Source organism: Toxorhynchites rutilus, chromosome 2, assembly GCF_029784135.1.
Source record: "Toxorhynchites rutilus septentrionalis strain SRP chromosome 2, ASM2978413v1, whole genome shotgun sequence".
Lineage (NCBI taxonomy): Eukaryota > Metazoa > Arthropoda > Insecta > Diptera > Culicidae > Toxorhynchites > Toxorhynchites rutilus.
The window spans coordinates 97,965,948-97,992,982 of NC_073745.1; the positions used below are offsets into that span (position 1 = coordinate 97,965,948).

The 27,035-nt window shown below is 37.5% G+C and overlaps 1 protein-coding gene across 5 annotated transcripts in view; it reads right to left on the reverse strand.

The window, feature by feature from the left end:
* The window catches only part of LOC129764991 (oxidative stress-induced growth inhibitor 2-like), a 132,584-nt gene that overhangs the window by 26,964 nt on the left and 78,585 nt on the right, over positions 1–27,035 (reverse strand). For 3 of the 5 annotated variants that reach the window (XM_055764714.1, XM_055764713.1, XM_055764711.1), the window contains exon 2: positions 5,436–6,411. The exons of 1 other annotated variant lie outside the window; for it this stretch is intronic. In XM_055764714.1, the coding sequence (XP_055620689.1) occupies positions 5,436–5,505 (70 nt within the window). In that variant the 5' untranslated portion in view covers positions 5,506–6,411. Of the gene's footprint in view, positions 1–5,435; positions 6,412–21,638; positions 21,706–27,035 lie in introns of those variants that run through there. One more of the 5 variants, XM_055764715.1, reaches the window with a different exon arrangement.

The following is a 27,035-nucleotide window of genomic DNA, read 5'->3' on the forward strand; positions in this document are numbered from 1 at the left end:
GTATGTTAAAGGGGGAAAGGGCAAAACGATTATCATGATGACTAGAACAAACAAAAATGGTTTTTTCCACCCGAATAAAACCGCGACGTAGAAAGAAGGGTAATTAAGCCTACCCTGATATGCATCCGAGCGACACCGGGGTGGTGCATGGTGGTTTTTATCGCGATAGATTTATCTTATCATTTGTGTTGTAACAAAAATTGATTGTCAATCCGATGTCCCATGAATGACAGAAATAAATACCCAGATTGGACAACAAAGCCAGCGACCTACTCAGAATAGTGACTAACGACATTCCGAATAATTAGGGTGGCGGTAGTTCAGGCCATCAAAAAGCCGTGACGAACTTCGAAAGCGTTTTCACAATCAAATATACCTACACATCGACAAAACCAAATTTCACTTCAGAGAAAGCCATAACTGACTTCACCCCTTCATTTGTTGTTGTAATTAAAACGAATAAAAATACTCTAACACAAAGTATTTCATTTGAATCTTTGAAAGAAATCAATGCATTGTAAAAGGCAAATGATCGTTAAATGTTAAAATAATAACTTCATCACAAGTTCATTGAATGAGGAACACGACTATTAGTTTTGCAACCGAAATTAAGCTTCTGACATTATCAGAAATTCAGTTTAAATGCATTATCAGATGGTGTGATTATTTGCATTTATTCTTCTGATTATGGTTATGACTGACAATATATGATTTACTATTTCAATATCGTAAATCAATAAATCAAAAACACATACAAGATAAGCCAAATCAAAAACCCCAACTACAAACACAAAAAGCTATCTTTTACATGCGATAGAAAGCCGCCTATCTGACACATGGAAATTGTGACTTATATCGAAACGTTTCATCATGGTTAAGAACCATGCATTAGGAACTGTTAGCACACATTTCGAAACCGATTCATGAACGACATGTGTTGGTTTGAAAAACACTAGTGCATTGTGTAATATTCACATTTTTCGTCATGAAATTTTATTCGTTAACAGCCAGTTGTTCGGAAAATCGAACAACGAACAGCAAATTTGAAAATGTTTCATGCCTTTGAAAAGCTATCATATGACAATGTTTTTGGGTTTGTTTTGGGGTTTCCTTATCGCCAATAATCAGAATTGTCTAATTTGGCTTTCGTCAAAAAATATTTTTTACGCTTTGGCCGCCAAAGGATTGATGACGTGAAGCATGTTTGTTCGTCAGCAGTTAGTGTTGATATTATTTCTCTAGGTTCCTAGGCGGGTGAATATTTTTCAATGTTATATCTTGGACATGTCGGTGCATAACATCTTTATATCGCCATACGACTTCCATCTAACAATCACGTGTTTGATTTTCCATCGACAACCTGAAACGACAGTTTTGTATTTCGCTGAGGAAGCTAACACCATTGAGAAAACGATCGAGTTGTCTGTCCTAGAGCATTGGGGAATAATTAAAAATAAATTCTATCAGTACAATGAATACATGACTCAATAATTATTGAAACCCGCAGGCATTCCAGGGATAAAATTAATCAATCTTGCCTCCCTTTCCTCTCTTACTCGCGTTCACTTTATCCGAAACAATTGCGATATGTGTCCTCATAGCCAATCCATAGAATTCAGGAAGAGTGTTGTTATCGATTTTGCAATAGAACCAGGCGACACGAACGATTTGAAACAAAGAAGCCGTAACCTTGATTGGCGTTATGTGGCATATTATATGACACCATTATCTGCACTATGTAATTTAATATGAATGGAGTTGCATTTGCACTCTAAGAGAGTGAAACTATCGAATTCGCTAAATGAATGCGATATGGTGTTTTGCAATCTTGAATTATCTCGTGATTTCGAACGGAATACATTCCGTGTTTAAAAAATACACCGTATTTATCGTTCGCGTTTTGATGTAGGACTGCCTTTAACATGACAGATATTGGGGATAAAATGAAAATCTGTTTTCAGCTTTTTTCTATTTTGAAATATCCATGGCATTGCGAAAACTATCGTAGCTACCATTAGGCATCATTATATCTAAGGGAAGAACAGACAAAGATGCGACCTAATAAATATTCCCCCACTGCGGCAATTCTTCAATGTATGGTCTGCTAACGTGTTAATTGGACTTATAAAGTTGTTAGCTTCATGATGTATTCTCAGAATACATCAGGTGAATCAATTCTAGTCTCGGTCCAGCCAGCGAGCCGACTTAAGAGATAGCTTTCAAACTTTCAAGCCACTGCCACTGTTGGTTTTGATTTTCTAATTGTTTATGTGTGCGTGTGTGTGTTCGTAAGTCCGTTTATCACACCACTAATATTATTTGAATCATTCAGAATTTTTTACGTGCAAATGAATTCACTTATTTTGTACATTTCTAACATCACTTACATAACTTACCCATCAACATAAATATGAAATTAGTGAAATCAACAGTCGGCTATTTAACCCATTGCCCGTCTTACCCACAGTTTAGAAATATATAGTTTATGTTCGTTTGCAACAAATTAATTGAACAAATGTACGCCTTTTTAATTATTTTTTCGTAATCAAAGGAAATTATTTGGCCAGTATTTTCTAGATTTTGTACTCTGTAAAAAATAATTCATTGGGCTAAATCACTGATTCATTATTTATATATATTTCTGGCGATTTATGGATACTCTGCTGGATGATTTGTTCATCTTTTGAGCACATGAATAAATCATGTCAAATTTTGATACCTGCCAAGACCAACACAAGTCAAAAGGGGGAAAAAAGCGCTACGAGCAGGTAAAATTTTTCAATTACTATTCTCAAAACTGTTCTCAACCGGCATAGCAACATGAGGTCCAGTATTACGATGATCGAATATTAAGATCTCGTGAGTGGTCGCATGTTCTGAGAGTTTTTTTATTTTCATTTTGTCTTAAATGAAATCTTACATGAAACAAACCAGAACGGGTATAAAACCTCTTCTTTTCGTATGAACAGGTTATATCAAGCTAACAGATACAAATTAGTGTTCGCGACCGACAGATGAAGGAAGTGTTCTATATTTACGCGAAAAATGTTAAAATAATAACTTCATCACAAGTTCATTGAATGAGGAACACGACTATTAGTTTTGCAACCGAAATTAAGCTTCTGACATTATCAGAAATTCAGTTTAAATGCATTATCAGATGGTGTGATTATTTGCATTTATTCTTCTATGATTATGGTTATGACTGACAATATGACATGAGGTCCAGTATTACGATGATCGAATATTAAGATCTCGTGAGTGGTCGCATGTTCTGAGAGTTTTTTTATTTTCATTTTGTCTTAAATGAAATCTTACATGAAACAAACCAGAACGGGTATAAAACCTCTTCTTTTCGTATGAACAGGTTATATCAAGCTAACAGATACAAATTAGTGTTCGCGACCGACAGATGAAGGAAGTGTTCTATATTTACGCGAAAGAGAAGGAAGTAAAATTGAGAAGGAAGTAAATTTGGAAATATACAATATATTTCCAAATTCCAGGATTCTCCATTAACAATATTCTAAATACTCTTTTTCAGTGTCAAAGGCGAATGAACCAGAAGATTAAAGAATTTATCATAAAAAAAGAAGAAAGAAAGAAAGAAAGAAGAAAACGGAAAGGAATGTTCGGCAGAATCTGTGGGAGAACTTTAGGGCAGTCAGTGGATCCTCGTATTATATCAAAATCGATCATCCGCTCCATTGTAGAGCACCCTAATGAACTAAATGATTTCAATCCTATGAATTGCACCGGTCGGAATACGCACAAATTGCTATAGAAATGTTCTACCCTTATAGTTTCCCACGCACACGATAAGCTTATAAGGGAGCTTCATGCATTCTAGAATTAAATTGACACAATTCAGCTACAGAACCGAAAGCGAATATCATGCCGGAGACAGCAGGGAGTCCGTATAATTATCAACTTGTGATCTAGATTCCACGCTCTAGAATGTATAAAGGTGGAGGTTTGATGTTTCGTTATAAAATTCATATTGGTTGGATATCACATAAGCAAACGAATCAACGGCAATTTTCTACATTAGATTTGCCGTATTTTTTAACACAGGGAAGCATAAGATAGTTTGTTGAACAAAATTTAGATTAGATAGAACTGTTAAAGAATGCTTGCTAATGGCAGAGACAGTCACCAGTAGACCCTAGCGGAAATCAAGATCCAAATCTTGATACGAAGATCGATGATTGATACGAGAAATGTCAGACTGATAAGATAAAAAGAACAACTATGAAATCATGAAGCTATATAAGTTATCAAAGTGAAAATTTTTAGGTGAGTGTGAAAATAATACATGGGCTATTTATGGTTGGTAAAATGAACCTTACACTGAATTGTTTGTTCAAAATAATTTCACCAGAATTAGGTAGGATTTACTCGAAGTTTGAAACGATTTGTTATATAACAAGCCTCGAATGAATTGTAGAGGGCAGGATAATCTCTGGACTAAGTGACTTGCAAAATTCAATGAACGTGCATTGTATGTGACATGTTGAGTTCTTACAGCCCGATCCTTAGGAAATCGAACGCTCAAATTGAGATTACCTATGATGCCTCTAAGAAACAGCTGAAGTCAAGAAACATTTGAGCCATTTGAAGATGGATCATATCTATGAAATTGCACTCTATCGGAGTAGTGCGTTTTACAATTCGATGAAATCCGTTTATAATAAAATTGCAAGGGAGGCCATAATAAGCGGACGTCATACAAAGCGTTTTGCGAAACCGTTTTTTAATGTATTTAATACATGTAAAGAAGTCATTATATCCGACTTTTTTTCAAAGAATGTTATATGAAAACCAAACTTCGTTATGTAATTACGTAATAATAGGAGGAAGCTCAATATAAGCGGAGTGATAATAAGCGGTTTCTACTGTATATGATATCTTGAAGACATCTCTTTTGCGCTGAGTTTGTATTCCATTTTGGTACAAAACCACCATTGAAAATACATTATATCACAACTAGGCTTAATCTCTATAAAAATTCCACATCAATTAAAGCTCAGCATAATCTCCTTCGCGCACAAAATTGATCTTTATGTTCGCTTACGAGAATTCCAGTGCCATTAAAACATTTGTATCCAAATGCTCTCCCCCCATTAGCTTACTTATAATCGAGATAAACCAAAAACCAGAAAGCTGATGGCAAATACAGGACGAAAAGTTTGTTCTATTATATCAGCATATCAGCAGCGGTATTTTTTTAATGTTATTCTGTTCAATGACGGTGGCGGTTGTTATGCGGAACACACATCGAAACCACGTTTAGTTTGACCATCGTAAATCAACGCGTTCCATGTGACATGACGGCCCGGCAATGACATGCAAATTTCGACAGAATAAAGTTTTTGCATTCACAGTGCAGTGACTGTGTTTAATTGATCATTTGCGAGGGGGTTTCTGACACTCACCAATAACAACGACGTCCTTATAGAGCGTATCCTTATAGATTAGGCTCCTGGTGGCGGTGATATCCTTCATTTTGAACTAAGCCTATGTGTTCCTCTACACTGTTACGAATTGCACTCAGCAGTAACTATCAATTATTCACATGGGCTATACCCCACTGGCCACTATACACTATATTTGTATCGCTATGTAAATTTCTATGTAGAAAAAAAAATTGCACAACTTCTCGTATCGCAATCTATTATTAGGCAGGAGGCTTCAGTCTTGCAGACTATAAGGATGAGTATAAACAAATGAAAATGCTTCCACTACTTCTGGGGCTTTTTTTCTGTTGTTGCCTTTCTCCACAACTTGTATTACACACCGGAGGCTCGTTGTAGCATATAGAATAGATAACAATTTACTCTGCGCCTTGATTCATTCGCGGCCGGCACCGGACTGTTGGCTCGCGGCGTGTTACTTCGCGTATATATAAATTTGCGCGCTCCGTGCTCGCACTCACACCAATGCCGCGGTAGCGCGGCGCAAGACAGGATAGCGGCACTAAAGTGCTCGAAGTGGATAAATAAACAGACACACATACACACAAACGCGCGCGATGATGATGAATCCGCGGCTGCTCGCCGTGCGCGCTGAGTAGTGAACGGGTGAACGGAGGATGGTGAGAGCGATTAGATGATCATCGGTGATACAGCCTCGGCGTCCCTCAGAACTCGCTTGGGCAATTAATGGGGCCCCGCTTAATACTGATTGGAGATTCTTTGTGGATACAGCACAATTAGCGCTTAAAACTTGCACCAATTAGTGTAGCGAACAAAGATTGTTCATACGGAGATCTTCACGTGATAAGGTTTAACGTGGAAATGTTGTATGGCGCGCTTGTTTTTGCGATACCGTGCTCCGGACGGTGTGATATTATCGGGCTACCGATTTTTAGACCGATTAGATTATGCAATCTGATGCTCCCGATACGACTATCTGGAAAAAATATAAAAGAATACACGCTTTGTAAAAGGTATGATTTATAAGTTGTGCATGTGACAATCGAAAACTTATCATTCAAGATATAAACGTCCGTATATCAGAATATCGGAATGAAGACTGATAACTTACTTATTACATTGAAACTAATATGACGAATTAAGGTCTCTTTACAAATGTCAAAACACTATTGAAAAGATGCAATAATAACTGTGTTACATTTTCCCGAAAGATAGTTACCCGAACGACAGCGACCCGAAGGACATTCACCCGAATGTAACAAATACCCGAATACGAGAACTACTCGAATGGAACATGTACTCGGATGAACATTTACCCGAATGCGACATTCACCCGAGTGCAACATTGAAATCACAGATAATGCGTTAGAAGGATATATAAGAACAGTGTTTTAACACAACGAGATTCAAGAGCATTTCCGAGAAACAAGATCACTCGAATACCATGTATATGAATAGAACGTTCATCCGAATGATAAACGATCCCGTATGAAATAGAAGAGAAGCTCATTTGTCAAAGAAGGACTAATTTCCCGTAATTTTTGAATTAAGATATTTTATGTCCCCATCTAACGAGGATAAGGAAGCGAGGCGCACTCAAACCATCTAGGTGGCGCAATCCGAGTCGGCCACCGACCCGCTTTCGAGAGCGGCGGTCCCTTGTAAGCAAACCTGTGTTCCACCGATTGCCCGGTTAGTTTGAATCACAGGAGTTGGATGGATGTTGTGTCATCACTCGACATAACTCCCGCTTCATCGTAGGAGGAGATTTGACCACCCGCCATGGAGCACGGCGAACTGAAGTCTGTGTCAACGTATTTCCTGCAAATTACCTGAGAAAAGATCACCATCGTATCAAGTGGGTACGCGATTATGGTCCGAAGAAGACGAACTCGCAACTGTCAAATCCTCCGTCTTCGACTAGGACTACTTCGATATTCGCCGTCAACATGCCTTTACTACTCCCCAAGATTTGAATTTCGTTTCCCGCGTACCCAAACTCATTTTACGTCCATTTTAAGTGAAACGAAAACTTAATTTCTGATGCAAAAAAGTAGTTACACCATTAATGGACGGCTCCATTGTTTACCCACCGTGAACTAGAACATCGATACTTGCACAATGTAAATAGAATATCAGGTATATTACTCCCCGCTTTTTCCATGTAGTGGTAGGCAACGAAAAAATAAAAAAATAATAATAATTTCAACATGACAGTTGTACAGTACAGTTTGTAAAATAAGCATCTTTGTATTGGAGAATGTGTGTAACAGGTAGCGAGGAAAGGGACCGAAAGACTGTTGATTCATGTTGATTCGAAACTGCTGGAACAAGCAAAAACTCATTTCCAATTGAATGCGAAGACCGATGGCCTCATAGTTCCCTGACTATCATCTATCAGATGAATATGATCTTGCCGAGCCCTGGTGGTTGTTATAGATGACGCTAGGTTTAGTTGCCTGTTGTAGTAAATTGCTTTGGTTTACTGATAGCTCCGAAGCTAATGTTCCGCGTGCATGGAGAGAAACTTTGCTGAAGTGTTCCGCTCTAATTAGGTGTATGTGTCCGTTTATTTGTCGCAGATCTCGCCATTTTAAAAAATATAAACAAACCGGCGTCCTACAAACAAATCATTGCACTTGAAAAATGTTTTACAAGCTCCCACAGAAATATAAAGTGTGATCTTTGATCGTCCATTTGACACAAGACTTTCAGAAATCCACATATATATATATATATATATATATATATATATATATATAAAGTAAAAAGATCAGATGGTCAGAGGTCTAACGCGGGACACAAAAAAAACCTTATGTATAATCGTTATGTGAACAGAGGCTATAGTTTAGCAAGTCTCATTTATTCGTGAAGCTCTTAACATGTGTCCTTGCAATTAAACCTGATCTGTATTATTTCTTTCAACGTATCGACACTTAGTTGTGATTTTCCGGTGGTCCAGATTTTGTTTACGCCTGAAAAAACACACTTAGTCAGAGCATTTAAGCTTGACGAATTGAGTTCTACCATTTTATTAAAATTACCGAATGGAATGTTTGAAAATTACAATCCACTTTTCAACGATTTTAGTGTTAACGTATGCACCAATGCAATGGACTAATTTCGGATGCAATGGACTAATTTCGGATGGCGATGAAAAAAAACTTCAAAAGATAATTCAATGGGATTTTTCCTAAAATCTTACGTTTATAAAGTCTTCAACAAAAATGATTCAACGCTGTTGATTCGCATCAGCAGCAGAATCAAGCAACTTAATATTTTTTTCATAGGGGGCCGAAAATGAACTTTTCGTCTGACTCACGTCGGTCTCTGCGGATCAATAGGGGACTTTTATAAAAATCATTTTTCAATTTTTTTGTTGTCGTTCCCAGCTGACACTCTTTAAAAAAATCCACTGTCGTTGCGATGAAACCAGCTCAACGTGTTAATCTTTGAATGTATCGAAAGCGCTCTTGAACAGTCTACCAAATAAAAGTTTTTTTGAGGTTCATCCATGAAACAAAATCAATATGTAATACTGAAATATATTGATATCGCGGGACATTTTCGCTCTTTTTACCAAATGCGGGACGTTTCGCAGGACGTAATCTAACGCGGGATACTTTGTTGGGCCGATAGACAAAATGTGCATGGTCGGTTTTTGAAATTTGACATGACCATTTTCGCTGCCACCCTAGTGTTCCCCCACCACCGTTATCTAATTGATAATGCATAAAATCAACAATTCGCACGTGTGATTCAATCATACACAACTAATCTTCTCATTACGTTATGAAAACCGACGCGGTACGTCCTATTTAATATTTCTCTGCTGTATGGCTTCTGCTGACGGTAAGCTCTGCACTATCTTCACTTCGCGCTTATTCTGAGAATGCATTCTAAGGTGAGAAATTTTGCACGTCTGTTCAAAACGGTAGCAAAATGACTGAGGTTCGTTCACACTCAATATTTCACGGACAACCCACGACATGCATCGACCGCTGACCAATCTTGACTTTGACGCACTTTCACCCATATTTATAGACTTTTCATGATTTCAATAGTTTGCTTTCAAAGCAGTTTTTGGACGATGGAAAAAATTTTTTGGGCAAAAAGTAACAAAAATCACTCATACACCTTATATCTTTCGAATGAAATGCTTGTCATAACTTCGTTCAGCTGACAAAGCTGTATTAACGCTTAAGTCGTTGCACACCAAACATAATACTACGTTTTCGAAATTTTAAACATACATCCCAGTACAAGAACAGAAATGATGTGGTGCAAAATAAGCACTCTCAAGACGGCGTGAAAACCGACACGGTGCATCCAACAAACAAAATTGCATCAACATTCTTTTTTGCATCGATCAAAACAGTTGTATGGGACATCAGCTTGGCTAAAGACTGCTGTCTGCTACCTGAAACTTGAATATGACCTGAATAATGATGGTCATGGATTGAATTATAGAGGCTTTAAAATGTCTCAGTTGATTCGCTTCTTGTTCTCAAAAGACCAATTTGGAAAACTAAACTAAACTTTTGGCCTTAAGAAAGGCCATTTGGAAAGCCTCGCCCTCGTAAATGCTGGTAAAGCTGGTAAAGTTTAAGCTGCAACTTTTTCTCTATCCACATTGTCCGTAGATCAAACGTTGCATTTACCATTTCTATCTTTATTCTAAAAAAAATCATGTCTGAGTCCATCTGTTTTTTTCAAGGCCAACAAAAATTTCTGCTAAAAAGTTCTTCTAAAATTCTGTGATAGTGATAAACAAGCAATTTGAATGGAATAAATTCGTAGTCCTACGTCAACAACGTGGTCGATAGACTTGTTCTTTGATTACGGATTGTAAGTGACTAGAGCTTTCGAACTCGACTTTGATACTTTCAGAAAAAAACACCAGCAATACATGATTCCATCACAAACAATATTATGCGAAATTCATCGAAACAGTTGATAATCCGATTACAGCATTCAATTTTAAACAGAACATTTCCGAATGTGGAACGATGAACCGGCCACCTTTTGAATTATATAAAACAAAAATTACAGCCGCATGCAACTCTCTGGTCAATGAAAGCTCGCAGAAAACAACTCTCACCTTATCAGGGAGAGTGCGCCGGGAATAAATCAATCAAGTCTGCTAAATGATGTTACCCATGCGATTTTGCATACATTGTTTACATTGAGCAACAAATATAAACCTTATCACAAACAATAATAGGAAAGAATAGATTCTTGAATGTAATATTAGATTCAGTTATTTTTTACTGAAAATCACCGCTGTGGACTATCAGCACAACAGTCATGCCTATTCAATAACGATACTGACGCTTCTACAGAAGAGGCACACATGCGCCAAACACCAACGAACGACAGCTGTTTCGCATAAATCCTGCTACAGTAGAACCCCGATTATCTACGAAATAGTCTGGCTAAGTCACCGCGGATAACGCAAAAAATATATTTCAAAGAATGACTAGGGTAGAAGTACCTATCATCGCAATAATAACTATTATGGTAATACGAGTGAGTTTTTTGTTAGTTTAGAAAACATATCTTATTTTTGAAGGCTCTAATATGATTTGAATATCAGAAATCTCTTCTTTATCGATTTTGGTACTTGATTCCATGCGAAACATTGTTCTTTTGTTGAAAAATTTAGTTTGAAAATAGTGTGTCCCATTTTTGCTTGATTCTTAGCATTTTGCGATATGCGATCATAATAATGAGATCCGGATTTTTAGCGTTACGTAATTTGTGCACTACGCCTTATGTTATGGTTGTTATGCTATTATGGTTGTACCTCACGTTTTCACGCTGTGCAATTGCATATCAGAAGGCGCTTTGAACGCTCAGTAGTGTTATGAAATAGCACTATGCATATCCGACTGAAGCATATTTATTTGATCCACTCTGCTGTAAATTAAATCTCAGGTGAAAGTGTTAATATCTTTTGTTCAGTTCCTGAAGAGAAGCGAAAACTGCATCACAACTCTCACGCCTTTGTGGTTCTCCTGTCAGCTAGCAGAGAGGCCTAGCAACGAGGAGCGGCAGTTATTTTACAACCGGAAAGCAGTCTAATCTAGAGATGAAACGGATATTCGGTATACTGCCTATCCAGCCGGTATTTGGTATCCGTCCGGATACCGGATATTAGAAAAAAAAACAATAGTTTCTTATTTACAGAAGATAAATCATAACCGGAACTTGTAATACTTGTTAATTCTTTTTTGATTTGTAGTTAATTATGTTAATTATGTAGAGGGTACTCTCAGATTATCATCCCGGAAGATCTTAATTTTTAAAATTTTGAATACAAATAATTGGTTGATGTTCTTTGTATATTGAAATTATGTGGCAGACAATCTGTGGAAATTATGTGGCTCATTAATGCGGCACACAAAACATCCGTCCAGGCCATGGTTATCATAAGAGAAAGTTAGTTAAAAGAATCGATCGAAGCAAAAGCAAAAATTAGGCAAAAATTACCGAATAATGAATAATAAATAATGAGTCTTGTACAGGATATATTGGAATTTTCAAAACTGCCTTCTGATTTGGGAATAATCGCGTTTTTTGAAAAAGCATTCATTAGAAAAAAGGAAATTTTTCATTCTATCAAACCTACTTTTTCCTGTAGTAAAATTACCTACAGGAGTTCTTGAAATCAAATGAATGCTGATTGATAAGGTTAATTGGATCTACTATTGACTTGGTTAATAAAACACCGTGTTAATCTACAAAATCTTAAAAAAGAACAGAAAAAAAACGATTTTTTTCTTACTTATTTAGAGGCACAGTTTTATTTAAAAATTACTATTAAAGTATCGTTTAAATCCTATTAACACTTTTTACATGTGACACTGACTATTACCATAATGGATACATGGAAGTGATATTTTCGAACATATTTTTTATACATTTAGTCAATTAATAATCAAAATATCAGTGAGAATCTTCAAAAACAGAGTTCAAACTGCTAGAAACAGTATACTTTTTCTAACAAAAGAGTATGAGCCTGTCACTCACTAACAAATTTCGGGAAGCCCCATATATTTACTATGGAAGTTGCTTCGGCGCATGGTCCGCACTGCGGATCATCTGCTCGCGGATAATCGGGGTTCTACTGTAACGCGAATGCAATTCCTCTCGATTCTGAGAGCCTCCGACTTTAAAACGTCAATTTATGAAGAAAATGAAAATTGTCAAAAAGTAACATGGGACAACTGTGCGTAGAACGGTAGTGCAAGACTTTCTAAAATATTTTCGATTGAATGAAAAATTACGCTTCTGTTTTTGATAATTCATATTCAAAAATTAGTGATCTCACAAAAAAAAAATCGATAGGCTGCTTTGAAAACTTGATTTAATTCTGTACAAGGACAAATTACTGCTGAATTGCATCCGTTACGTTCAGCCGTTTTCCTTTCCCGATGGATCAAAGTTTTTAGTAACTTAAAGCAGCACAAATGGCAGTTGACACCACTGGACGCTAATGGCTTAATGAGAATCAAATTACAGTGTTGCGCGAGTCTCACTTTAATTACTATTTTACTAGTAATTTTACACGAGCGTGTGCATTGTAGATTAACTTTATCGCACAATCATATACCAAAGGCTGCATGCGGAATATTCTTGTTTGCAAAGTGTTTCAATACCTGATGATTACCCCCCGGTGCCATGTAACATCGATTAGTGCAGTAAATCATTTGTTCTCCGTGACGTTCTAATTTCGCCAGCTGACCTACAGACGATTTGATTTCTCCGCATAACCAGTGACGTCAAATTAGCACTCATGCGAATCACAATACTACTGACACCTCCAATGTTAAGGGAAGCGCAGAAACCTGTTCACTTCTCAATGAAACTGGCTAGTCGAGCCTCAAAAAGCTCACTCCGCGTCGAATGGTTCATTCATGTTCCCGCACTTGGCCAGTCAGGCGTAAATTGTGTTTTCCGCCAGTGCGGAACGCACACATAGCGAATATCGTATGAGCTTGAAAGAAGGTAAAAACAGTAATGAGCTGATTATCCACAAACACGAATTGAACAAAAAAAAAATAGAATTGTGATCCTCAATGAAACTAGCTTAAATGCAATCATCAATAGCGAGGAAAGCACAATAGGCCATATAATGCGGCCGTTAAAAATCACTAACGGGTTTATTGCGCATCATAATTTTATAGACCTTCCAGGAATTCACCTGTTAGTATATATTTTGAAAGTTAATGATTATTTTCATCAACAAAACATAATTCTCACGCTGTATTATATCGTATTGTTGCTACCCATTTCCGCGGATAATCGGGACTCTACTGTATACTGTTTTCTCTGTTCGTACAGTCTTCGCCAACAAATTGATACTGTTGAATTGTAGCACTGGTCAGAGCGCTGACTACTGAGCCTTGCATTTTGAACTTGAGCCGGAGCTCGGACGCAATCATAAGCCGCGATTGAAAAAAACACAAAATTCAAAAGTATTCTATCCATTTGGAAATCGATAATTGTAGGAAACATTGAATATCAACTATGTATGTTTCATGATATTGATGGGCCCGGAGATCTTACAATCCAAACGTATTGGAATCTCCCGCCAAAAAAGTATGACAGATAGTGTCTTTCTAACCTACAACCAGTCTTCAGAAATCAAACGCAGCGCTGCGCTTGAGTTTATTTTTTTATCAGCGCGCGCTCAAAGAAAACTCGTATTCTCTCTTGGTGCGGGAGGCACAAAATTCAAAAGCACGACAGCGCAAAATGTACCCGGCGCAGAACTCAGATACTGAACATTTCTTATCACATATGTGATACGCGTCTCATTCTATACACACACACATACACATCAAATTCTAGCGCCCGCTTTGTCTTCTTCGTTCTAAGCAAAGCATGAAAACAACAGCGCGCCCCCAATTGAACCGTATACGCTTGTGTGAAGAAAAATACCTCAACAGAGAGAGCAATCCAGATTCAATCGCGCAGTATAGAAATACGGCGCAAGCACGGTGCAAATTTCATCGTAAACTCAGCGTAAAAACATTTCATCTGTGTTTCGGAGCGTGCTCATTCGCCAGAGCGCATGTGTGCGAAAGGAGTGGGAGCTCAACTGGGTCCAAAATCTTGTTGTGCATCAACACCGAGTTGTATTCTGAAGACTGCCTACAGCATTAGAAATGCCGGTTCCAGTCCAACACATCGCCACTACCGGGATCCATCAGAAAGGTTACACCTGTGAGTCCTGTGATATACACAAAGAGGAAAAGGTACCCCATTCAAAAAAAAGTAATCAGTCACTCGACCATGAAACTGGAGCTTCAAAAACATATGTAACTGTGGTCTAAACAAATAAAACGAACAGTTCTGGTCGTCATCCTTACCTTTGTACGATTGTAAATTATCAGCAGGATTTTTGGCATGCCGTCAAAACCAAGAAAAAATGTTCTAATACATCTAACACTTGCGGATGCAAACTGAATCAACGTTCTCAGACAACTTGTTCCGAAAATCATGACTACAACAGTACAATTATTTACGTTGACTGATGAGACTGTTTACTGTTGGTTAAAACTACAAACTCCGGCCCCATCCTGTAACCAACAGTCTGCAAGATGACGTGCATTTAGGTGGCTCCAGTTCATTCCGGTACGTACGCAATTACCTCTTACTTTTGTTATGATTTTCTCTGTCCGCGGGCAGAACTTGATTTCCGGAAGAGCATGATTCCTGTTCGGGGTGGGATCAATGAAAGCAGCAGCGAAGATGAATAATCAACACTGTGCGAATTGTGGCAGATGGCAAAGCGCCATAGGAACACGTGTCAGCAAGTAACCGTCAACTGTGACCTTTTGCATAATATCTTCTGATTCTATGAGAAGAGTGATGGCTTAATGCGTGGAATGAATTAGCATCAACGCGCGTTGCCCTGGTGAGAGGTAGAAGATTCGGTTTCACAGGTACAATGGGTATAATTGCGAGAAAAATTTAATACATTGAAAAAAAAAACAACTCTGGCTACATATATTTACGAATTGTCTTTGTCGTGAATGTAATACCACTACCAGAACAATCCGAGAACATACAAATCTTCAAAAAGTAATTTCCTTCCTAGAAATGTTGTCTAAGATTCATTGCAACAAGCTGGAAGACAAACGAAAAATGTTAATAATAAGCTTTATGTCTCTCAGAAAGATTTGTTGCAAAAAATCTAGTCCTTGTTGTAATTAATAACGAAACAGTTAGTTTAGTTGAATAGGGGAAGGCAGCCCCAATTCGACCCTCTGAATTGCAACTGTAATTCATCACATAAAAATCTTGTGGTTTTGGCGTCTTCGGCATAGAAATGAATATTATAACTTTTGACGTAGGAGTACGTCTTTGATTTCTATACAGGCGGGTCACTCTACGAAAAATGTAACGATAAATTAAGAGATTTCAAATGAATGTTACGTAAAATCGTTATTGCGATATATGTTATATTATATACAAATAGATAGGAAATTTATTCAGCATTTTTTTTATTTGAACACAAACAATGAAGATAGTGACACCAGTGAACAATTTTTTTATTCATGGGTAACATTTATATATTAGATGTACCGGTAAGTTTCATCGGTTTTAATACAGACGGCGTTTGATTATTATTCCAGTGAATCAAATTTCCAGACATTTGTTGGAAAGCTACTGGCATTGCGCGTCTTTTTCAATATACGTCAAAAAGTTGAAGCGCAAACAACATAGTTTTTCGCCACTATGAATATGTCGAATTTTGTACTAACGAGAGTGTTTTTGCGGGGAGTGTTACTTCATTACTTCAATATGAAGAAAAAAGCTGCGGAAAGTCATTGCATTTTGGTGGATGTTTATGATGACCATGCTCCAACTGCGCGAACGTGTCAGACGTAGTTTGCACGATTTAAAAGTGGTAATTTTCACTCGAAAGACGAATAACGCCTGGACCGCCAAAAAAGTTTGAAGATGAAGAATTGGAGGCTTTACTCGATCAAAATCCGTCACAAACGCAACAAGAACTTGCAGATACACTTGGAGTAGCTCAGCTAACCATATCCGATCGTTTAAAAGCAATGGGAATGATCCGGAAGATTTTTTCACGCCGTTTTTTCACGTGCGAACAACTGCTCCAACGGCATAAAAGCAAGGGTTTTTTGCATCGAATCGTCACTGGCGATGAAAAGTGGATTCATTGCGACAATCCTAAACGTCGGACAACGTATGGATACCCCGGCCATGCAACAACATCGACGGCCGCGTGGAATATTCACGGCCAGAAGGTTATGTTGTCTATTTGATGGGAACAGCTGGGCTATGAGCAGCTATGAGCTGCTAAAACCGAATGAACCATTACGGGGGACCTCTACCGACGAGAATTGATGCATTTAAGCCATGCACTGAAGGGAAAACGGCCACAATACGAGCAAAGACACGATAAAGTTATTTTGCAGCACGACAATACTCGGTCGCATGTAGCGAAACCGTACTTGGAAACGTTGAAATGGGAGATCCTATCCCACCCGCCGTATTCTCCAGACATTGCTCCGTTCGATTACTACCTTTTTCAATCGATGCAACATGGCCTGGTTGACCAGCACTTCTCCAATTCCGATGAAGTCGTTGCCGTGAATTGCCAGAAAGATGGGAAAAAGTTTAGACTAGCGATGGACAATACTTTGAATATAAAATTTGTAACCATTTTTGCAGAATAAAGCATTAATTTTTGAAAAAAAACGAAGAATCTAACCAGTACTCCTATTTATACTATTTATGCAGACGTATGTGCTATGTCATTAATGGACATCATAAAATGAACAGTAAAACGATCGTCGAACAAAAAATGTCATATGATATTTCAATTTTTTTCGTTTATTAGATATTCATCGTCCTGTAATTTAACAACAGTGCAAACCGTTCATTCAACACATTCGGAATTGATAGGGGAGAGTTTGGCGGTTGCTTTGATATGAACAATCCGTCTAAATACCATCGATCGTGTATGGATGTGTAAGTGAAGAGGTGGATGTATGTGTGCAGCTACGCTTGAAAGCAGAAATGGTTATGAGCACAAATGGTAGAAGATCGGTAGGTGGTGCCATCCGCGATATCCAAGAAGGAAACGGTTCAGAACCACCGGTCGGATTAGAACTATCTCCCCCTACTGTTAAAAAACTTTGTATATCCTTTCAATCGGGCATAAACATCATAGGGAAAATAAAATGTCTGAAGGATGAAAAGAATTGACGCTTGCAATTACCGTTATGGTAATTGAATAAAATGCTTTAAGACGATTTCCGAAATAGTTCGATAAAATCCTATGATAAAACAACTGATAGAACATTTATTAACAATTCGATTGCCAAAACTTTGTTGTTTTGTAAATGTAAATGTAAATGAGTCGAAAGACACAATTTAGACTAGATTTGAAGATCGAAGCTACGTTACTTAGTTTTGTGTTACAGTTGATTTTCAAACATAGATAGATATATTTGATTATAGCATTTTCATTTTGAAACTCTAGTCAATTACAAAATTAAACTATACTGCTCTGAAGGACTATGCAACACTTGTGATATAATTTCTATCAAACTGTACAAAATGACTCCAAAAAGGGGTACAAAAAGTAGTCGACCAAATGAGGTTATATCACAAGGAAAGATTGGCTAAATTCACAAAATGACATTGAATGGTCATCGACCAAAGTAGACATGGTAAGCCATTCGAAAAGAGCTGTAGATCACATATCGAAGAATACCCAAAGACTAAAAATTGGCGCGTCTCTCACTCACAGGCAGAATAATGCAACAGTTCACCAAGCAAATATCGTGAAGACCTACACTCTCGTTCTACGCATAGTTGTCCCATGTTCCAAAATCAGCAACTGAGAAAAACACATAAGTTTTCTAGCAAATTTGTCTTCCAAAAGCTTTAAGCATTCCGGTTTAGCAATACACTGGGATTTTTATAAGCAGAGAACTATTGTTTAAATGAAATGTGAAAAGATCCCCTCATTTGAATCAATCGATCTTGGTTACAGGCTTAAAAATTCATGGTGGGACAGTTATGCCTAGAATATCAACATGGGACAATTGAACTTGATGTTGTTTTTTGAAATACTGGGAACAAGCAATATTTTTTTTGTATTTTTCCGATAGATTATACATAATGGGCCTGATCACGAACATCACTGTCACAAACGCTTTCACGTCACTTACACTTCACTTAATCTTTTTGTGTCTATCATCATTGTCACGGACAGTTGCGTGTAAAAACAAACTCCGTGAAGTGAAAGAGTTCATTCCCGTTTATAAGAGATATGTCAGTTGCATAATTTCGGACGTTTGAACGTTATGTAGGTAAAATTAATAAGTGTATGAGATAATATTCCATTCAATTGAACGTATGTTTTAGAATGACAAGTTTGCGATTATACTTCGATGATTCGGTATTTCAATGCCAACTATTCGGACTCATTCTATGAATCATTTGCTTGGTGCGTTAGTTTGCTAAATCAAACGCTGGCTCAAAGATGAGGAGGAATATTTGGTTGCTCTTGAATAATGTAGTTGTTGAACATATGGGAATGTAGTTTTATTTCCTCTTTCTATCAATTACTCTAGAGATAAAACATGACTATCAGGAATTTAATAATTGATATCTCGCACTCTTGTACTCAGCTCTGTCTTACTCGTTTGAAGAGTGAGAAGTATTTAGTATAGGTCAACGTTAGAATCATTTTTTAAGAACCGTTTCTACAATTTTGATAAACAATAATATCTTCTATATCTCAGAATAAACCCGAATTTATCCATTTCATGATCAGTATAATCTGAGCTACTCCCATATGGGATTCTGCAGCTTAATCCTCTTATCCTTCCCATTCTCGTGTAATTTGATATACGGGACATGAGGTTTGATATAATTATTTAAACAGAAACTGGTCAGTAGCGTCGGTCAGAAGCATAATTTTCATATGAAACATGAGTTTCAAGGAATTTGCCAAAAGCAGAAAATGATTCAGATTTTCTTTAGACGGATATCAAAATTATGGTAAAAGAACTAGCGAATAATTTAAAAATTATTAATTTAAAAGCTTTGCAATGATAGATTCTTTTTTTTCTTATTTGAAACTTAAATATTCTTTCATTCAAAGTATGTCAAAGATCAATGGTCTTATTCGATGTAATAATCGACCTGATTCGGATCTTGTCCACCAATTGCGAGTGTTTGAATTACAAAAACCAGCTCTGCAATGTTGGAAAAACATTACAGTTATTATTTTATATTCAAAATATCAACAAATCAATTCTATACATAACCAATCATAATAATCGTTTTGGGCCAGTATTGCCATTTAATGGGGTTGCAACTCTCTGTTAGTCTAATCCTTAAAATAGAAACAAAAAATTTCTATTCATTAAGGACAATCGAAACAATCGAAAACCTTTCGCCATGTTTCAATGGGTCTATGGGAGCTACATTTTTAGTTCTCAATTACATCCCATAGCGCATTTATCGAATCCAAATAAACAAATTTACGTTCTCTGGATACGTCAGGATTTCGTTCTAAATATTCCACCAACCGGGTAAATTGCTGTTTGGTTAACTTTTCTTTCTCTAAACGCAAGACAAGATTCAAAATGTTAGCAAAAAACCTAAATAAATCTGAAATTAAACTTACTCCATTCCGCGTGACTAGCTTCCACCATCTAAAACACAAGTGATAATTATACTTGTTTTTCCCCGTGACGTGACAGTATCGTGGTATTCATAATAACACCGAGTTCATCAAAGTTGTCACGACGGATGAACTCTTCCGGATTCTACACACACGGTGGCAGCCGTAATAAAGTTGTATACAATTCACTTCATTTTCACCGTGAAGTGACGTTCGTGATCAGGCCCAATAACATCGTTTTATGAAGAAGGGAGTAATCTGCAATACTCTGCAGAGTATATATCTCGTTGTTATTAGGCATTCACTAACAAGGTGCACACGTGTTCTGTTAAACTTTTCTTTATTCGTTTGAGAATTAGTTCACTCTTCTAAACCATAAATGAGTACATTAGCCCTGCTGAAAGCATGACATAAAAATCTTGTACTTGAACCGACTTATTCGATATGGATCTACAAAAAATATATGATGGGACAGTTATGAATAGAATATCAACATGGGACAATTGAGCTTGATGTTGTTTTTATAAAAGCTTGGAACAAACTACAACTTTTTTGTGTTTTTCCTGTAGACTAGGAATAAAAACATCGTTTTATGAAGAAAAATTAAAAATTGTCAAAAAGTAACATGGAACAACTATGCGTAGAACGGCAGTACATTAATGTATCAAAGTTCAAATTGATCCTCAAGCACCATGTTCGCCTCATCCAGTCCTTATGAGTTAGCAAAATTTGAAAAATGGCTCAGAGAGGTGTAGTTTGTACTGTTCATAGATATACTTGGAGATTCTTATCATGTGCAGGATTGGACAGATGTGTTAAATAGAATAAATATTAGGAGACCTTGAGTGCAAGTGTATTCGAGATATCAATAAACTCTGGCTTTTCACCAAAGTCTTCTGATAGATATTGGGCCCAGTAACACTTCGCGCCAACTTGTTTATTGAGATACCGTCAGTGGGGGTGTCATTGGGCCAAAAAACTATATATTTTAGTTAGTCACCTCGTAACAGCCACATTTTAGCATCAACATCATGTTTAAGCACGTTGATATAATTATCATAGTAAAGTTTACAGCTGATGCAAGAATGGTTGAATTATAATGAAAACTCGTTTCACAGGAGTTGTACAAAAATTGGCCCAATGTCACTCCCTAAGGGGGGGTGTCATTGGGCCAGATATCGAACTTTTGAGAAAGGCTATGGTGTAAATATCATGCTAAAAGGTGTAAATATCATGTAACTATCATTAGTACACGTGAGTAAACTCACAGCGTAGCCTCTATGCGTAAAATATGTGGAGAATTCCACCTCTGTCTATATAAAAATGCGTTGGCTTATGAATAACCAGTAGAAAATACAGATTTATATGAAAAGCAGAGCTAAATATCTTTTGAAAGCTTTAAAAAAGGTACTAATTGATCACTGGGAGAAGCCATTCGAAGCAGAGACCAAACAGCAATTTACAACGCTTTTTTTCAATATGATGCATCGCATTTTTTACAACACGTGTTAACTTACTTTTATGTGAATGGGCGTGCCTCCATAGAATTGAATGCCCCATTGATCGCCCCACTACAGAAATGTCCTAAAATGAGGAAAAATGCCACAAAATTTCACCAAAAATTACCCTTTATTCAATATCTTACTTACGATGCTGTTCAGTTCGCGAGCCAAGAATGATGAAATTCAATCCGTCAACAAATATGCGGAGTTTGATAGTATACAAGGCGAGTGTATTGGTATTTACAGGTAATTATTCGTGTGTTGGTGGTGGTTTGGTGGTTTTAGTTTGGCCCAAAGTCACCCCAATCAAGCTCAAAAATTACAACATTCGGAGAAACATTCTTGTCTGAGGGAAAAACAGTACAACTTCAAATAAGTGATTAGATTCTTTTCAGTGGAGCCTCAATGCACCTTTCATTTGTCAGATTTAGCCAATCTCGTGTATGCGACGGTTCATAGAGTGTAATTTTCGGCAACGATTTATTGTGGTATCCATGGCGACTATCTTTAAGGTGAAGGTGGAAGCTAGCCACAAATGGCTGCTACAATGGCGCTCATTTCTTTCATCTCCCTCCCTCACCCCTCGCCAGAAAATCAATAATTTTGCGAAACAGTGTGAAGAAAATGATCGTTTTTGCACACTTCCCATCAAGTAATATCAACCAAACTTTAATCGATTACTCACAAGATATTAAATTTTCATCTGCTTTCGCACCGTATAGTGAAGAACGTCGGAAAACTCGAGCAAGTGCTCTGAAAGTTAAATTTTCGTTTTTCAATCTTCAGCAATGGTTTTGTTTGTATTGGTGGAAGCATCGTTATTTTTTCGACACTGATGCCAAACAACATTATCGAAACAGCTATAAAAACCACTCAATAAAATGTTATTCCGGAGTCATAGCGTCCCATGTCATGAAAATCAATAGAATAAAATTGTGTTTGATATCAATACAATTATTATTTTTACGTTTAATGGGTCTATAATGTAAGTTTTAGCAACTTTAACATTGGGTAAGAAAATTGTATTGCAGAGCTCGGAACACTGCCACGGCTGCCTATGCTTTCAAAAACAGTAAACGGAAAAGTATTAAATTCAATCTAAATGCCTCGGCCAACGAAGAGAAGGGTTAAGGCTTTCCAACGTGAATATGTGAAAACAATACGATCAACGAAGGAAAATATTAAGGAATTATCAACATCGAGTTACTATGCGGAAGAACTTGTTAATACCAAAAGAGCCCCAATTCGCATGTGTTATAAATTTGCTCATGTTACGCTCGCGTATAATCAGAATCATATGCAAATGCACCTTCTATATATATTTATATTTGCAATTGTTCATCGGAACATATCGTTCATATTTTTTTTTCAAATGTATTCAAAGACTCGTGTCAATGAAGCGCCACACAGTCTGATAAGTGAATTGATCTATTTACGTGTGCTTTGCTCTTCTCTCACAAACACTATTACCCCATTTTTACACGAGGGTTTACCTATACTACTACAATGGCTAGCTTCCACCTTCACATTAAGGCACTGGTGAAACTAATTAAAATAGTTTTGTGGTGTATGGCTTCCTCTAACAATTAGAGAAATACGTAATCTTTCACTCTACATAAAGTTTTAATTATTTCGTCAAGCGTGTTCGAAAAAAATCAACATGAAACATTTTTGGTTTTGGCCCAGTGTCACCCCGACTGACGATACCTTATATAAGAATTCAGCCATCGCATGTTAATTCCGTTCATTTTAAGTCGTGCTTAGACATAATGAAACAGCGTATACAAACATTTCGTGCTATTTATTAATAAATTCAATAATCAAACAGTTAATATGTCCCGAGCCTGGGTAATTAATCACTGATGTGAGTGAATTTGTGAAGACTCTTCGACAGGCAATTCCTTCACATAGCATACACGTATGTTTCCGACCCAAAAATATTTTGACAAAATGACTGTTGCTGTCGTGTTTATGATTATATCCTTGATTATTATTGACATGATTGGGTGAATGAAATTCCGCTCTGTCATCGTTGGTTATTATTCGAATTGATTGGTTTCACTGAATGGACGCATAAAGTGCGGCATACATATCGTGTCAGTCTTCCAACCATTCAATGTTAGGTTATTCCCGGTCGAATTGTTTACCCAATGTGCACGTACTATTAACTTCCCAGTGCACAAAAAATTAATGTGCGGTTATATAACACGAACGCCAATCCGTCGGATAATGAAGAGTTCACTGCGCTAAAAATAAGGTGTTGAAGTGAATGCTAGACATAGATAAGTGAAACATCCTTAAATTTCAACAAATAGAACGTAGCTTCGACAGGAAAAAAAATTATATAAGAACGAATAATAAGAACACCGACGGAGCGTAAACCAATTCGTGTTGAACCATGTCACACATCGAGAGTGAGCTCAATAGAACTAGATTACCTACCCGATGGAAGCATAGGTAATCATGCAGAAAACCGGTCCCGGTGATCAAACCATCAGGGGAACACTATTCGGCGCGCTACTGAGAGTTCAATATATTATAGATGTGACGGGAAGTTGAATGAAATCGAAACGAGTTTTTGGAGCGCGAAGATAAAAGCGTGTCGATAAAACCGGTGGCGTCACCGGAATTTCCGAACACCGCGGAATTTATTATCGAAACGTGACTTGCAAACTTACTATAGAAAATAGTTTATGACTGAAGTGAACGTGGACAGATGTTTCCAAAAACCCCCGAACATAAATCTAGCAATACGTTCGATTTCTTTCATTTAGTCTAATTAGCCTATTTTTTGCAACGAACCGATTGAGTGAAAATAAAAAAAAAACAGTTACAGTAGCAACAAGTCGCTATAAATCTTGAACGGTTTAAGCGGCCTTGAGGAAACACTTTCAACTTTAGACGTGTCTCCGCGGAAACAATTAACCTTCTAACGGAGCATGAAAAATCATTTTAGAACGTAGTAAAGAGTGCGACGTAAAGCATTAAGTTTCAATTCATAGTAATAAAATTGTAATAATACGTTTGTAATACAATTCGATTTTCCGGAGTTAATCGACAATAAAAACAAGTTTAGTTACCGGAATTAAATTGTTGCACCTCGTAATTTTCTGACAATTTAAAAATATGAGGATAATATGCAAACAATTTCAATGATCGTACTCCATGTGTTGATTATTTACCATTAGTTGTGAACAAAATAACATGGAAGTGACAACCATTCGAATTTTAAAAAAATTACATAGAAATAAGACCAGCAGATCCAATACAACACTATGGATGTATACGAACCTACATTATATTCATGGAAAACCAATATTTTGCTTCAGCCTGATCCAATTACCTTTCGAATTACATGCTCAGCAGACTGAAAGGAAGCGCCATCAGAGAGTGGGACACGTTATGCTAATTTTCACACATTTTATACACAATCTAACACATAGTATCTAATTAATGCGCAAAATCAAACTTGTTAGTATTTCTCTGACTAATTCGTTTAGGAATAACTGAGCTGTTACAGTATTATAATATTTCCGTAATTTCTAACATTCATTGATTTCCAAAATGAACACCAACAAATAATTTGTTCGCTACATCGTATATTGAACCATTTATTAATGATATACCATTTTCAATATACATAATTGAATGATTCATCTCATCAGCACAACAAAGGTAAGAGATGTTATCCCAAACGTGATTCATCGTCGTGCCGCGTGGGTCTTGTGACCAAGTGTTTAGCAACGTTAATATTTGAAACAACGATTTGCGGATTGTTAATTATTGTCAATTAGCAAACAAGTGACACGCTCTCTGTTCCCTACCTTGATATTTTTGTTTGTTTTAGTGTAGGCCTTTTTCATATCAACCTTGCCAGCCAACGTTCGCTCTTTCTCTTCTCGCAACACAGCGCACAATGAGGAAATACGTTTGACAGTTACCACACGATTCAAATAGTTTTGCGATGATATATATGTACCAACATCTAGCATCTAGTGAAAATAATGAAATATAGGATTGCTCGTAAACAAACCCAGCCAACCTTGAAATATTTCTGTTTTAGTTTTGAAATCTAGGAAAAAAGTAGTGTTGATACAATTGAATGCATAATCAGAACTATCAATAACTGCAATCGTGTATTACGTACGTAGGAAGTACCAAGCCGAACATGTTCAGTGCGGCATCAACCCAACCCAGCCGTCGACATTGACGACCTCGAACGATTGACTGCATCACTGGATTCATTTTTTTTCACCTCATTTGACATCAAATGACCCACATAGAAAACATTATAACTGCGACGCCATTCACAGTCGTTTTCTGTTGATCATCCGTCTAGTATCAACTTTCGTGTTAACGAGCTTAAATTGAAATACTAAACGGGAATCCATCTTATTTATATAAACTCAATGCAATGTTTGCCATGCCGATTGATAAAGGGTGTGTCACATCAAATTGCATCACGGAAAAAACGCTGTAGAAATTCGCCCAGTAGACCGATCTTTTTGAAAATTTCAGACAGTAAAATAAAAACTATTAAACAACTTTTGGCATTTTCTTTTTATTCATACTTCGAGCCCAAGCCCGTATGCTCGCACCTTCCTCTTTACCCCGTCCATAAGGTTCTGTACAACGTCAGGTTGTAGTTTTTTTTGAACAGAAATCCATTTTCTCTTGAAGTCCGCCTCCGATTTGACAACTTTTGGGTTCTTCCGGAGGGCCTGCTTCATAATCGCCCAATATTTCTCTATTGGGCGAAGCTTCGGCGCGTTGGGCGGGTTCATTTCCTTTGGCACGAAGGTGACCCCGTTGGCTTCGTACCACTCCAACACGTCCTTTGAATAGTGGCACGAAGCGAGATCCGGCCAGAAGATGGTCGGGCACTCGTGCTGCTTCAATAGTGGTAGTAAGCGCTTCTGTAGGCACTCCTTAAGGTAAACCTGCCCGTTTCCCGTGCCGGTCATCACGAAGGGGGCGCTCCGCTTTCCGCAAGAGCAGATCGCTTGCCACACCATGTACTTTTTGGCAAACTTGGATAGTTTCTGCTTGCGAATCTCCTCCGGAACGCTGAATTTGTCCTCTGCGGAGAAGAACAACAGGCCCGGCAGCTGACGAAAGTCCGCTTTGACGTAGGTTTCGTCGTCCATTACCAGGCAATGCGGCTTCGTCAGCATTTCGATGTACAGCTTCCGGGCTCGCGTCTTCCCCACCATGTTTTGCCTTTCGTCGCGGTTAGGAGCCTTCTGAACCTTGTATGTACGCAGGCCCTCCCGCTGCTTGGTCCGCTGGACGAATGAACTTGACAAATTCAGCTTATTGGCGACATCCCGGACCGAACTTCTCGGATCGCGTCTAAACTACTTAACTACGCGCTTGTGATCTTTTTCACTGACGGAGCATCCATTTTTGCCG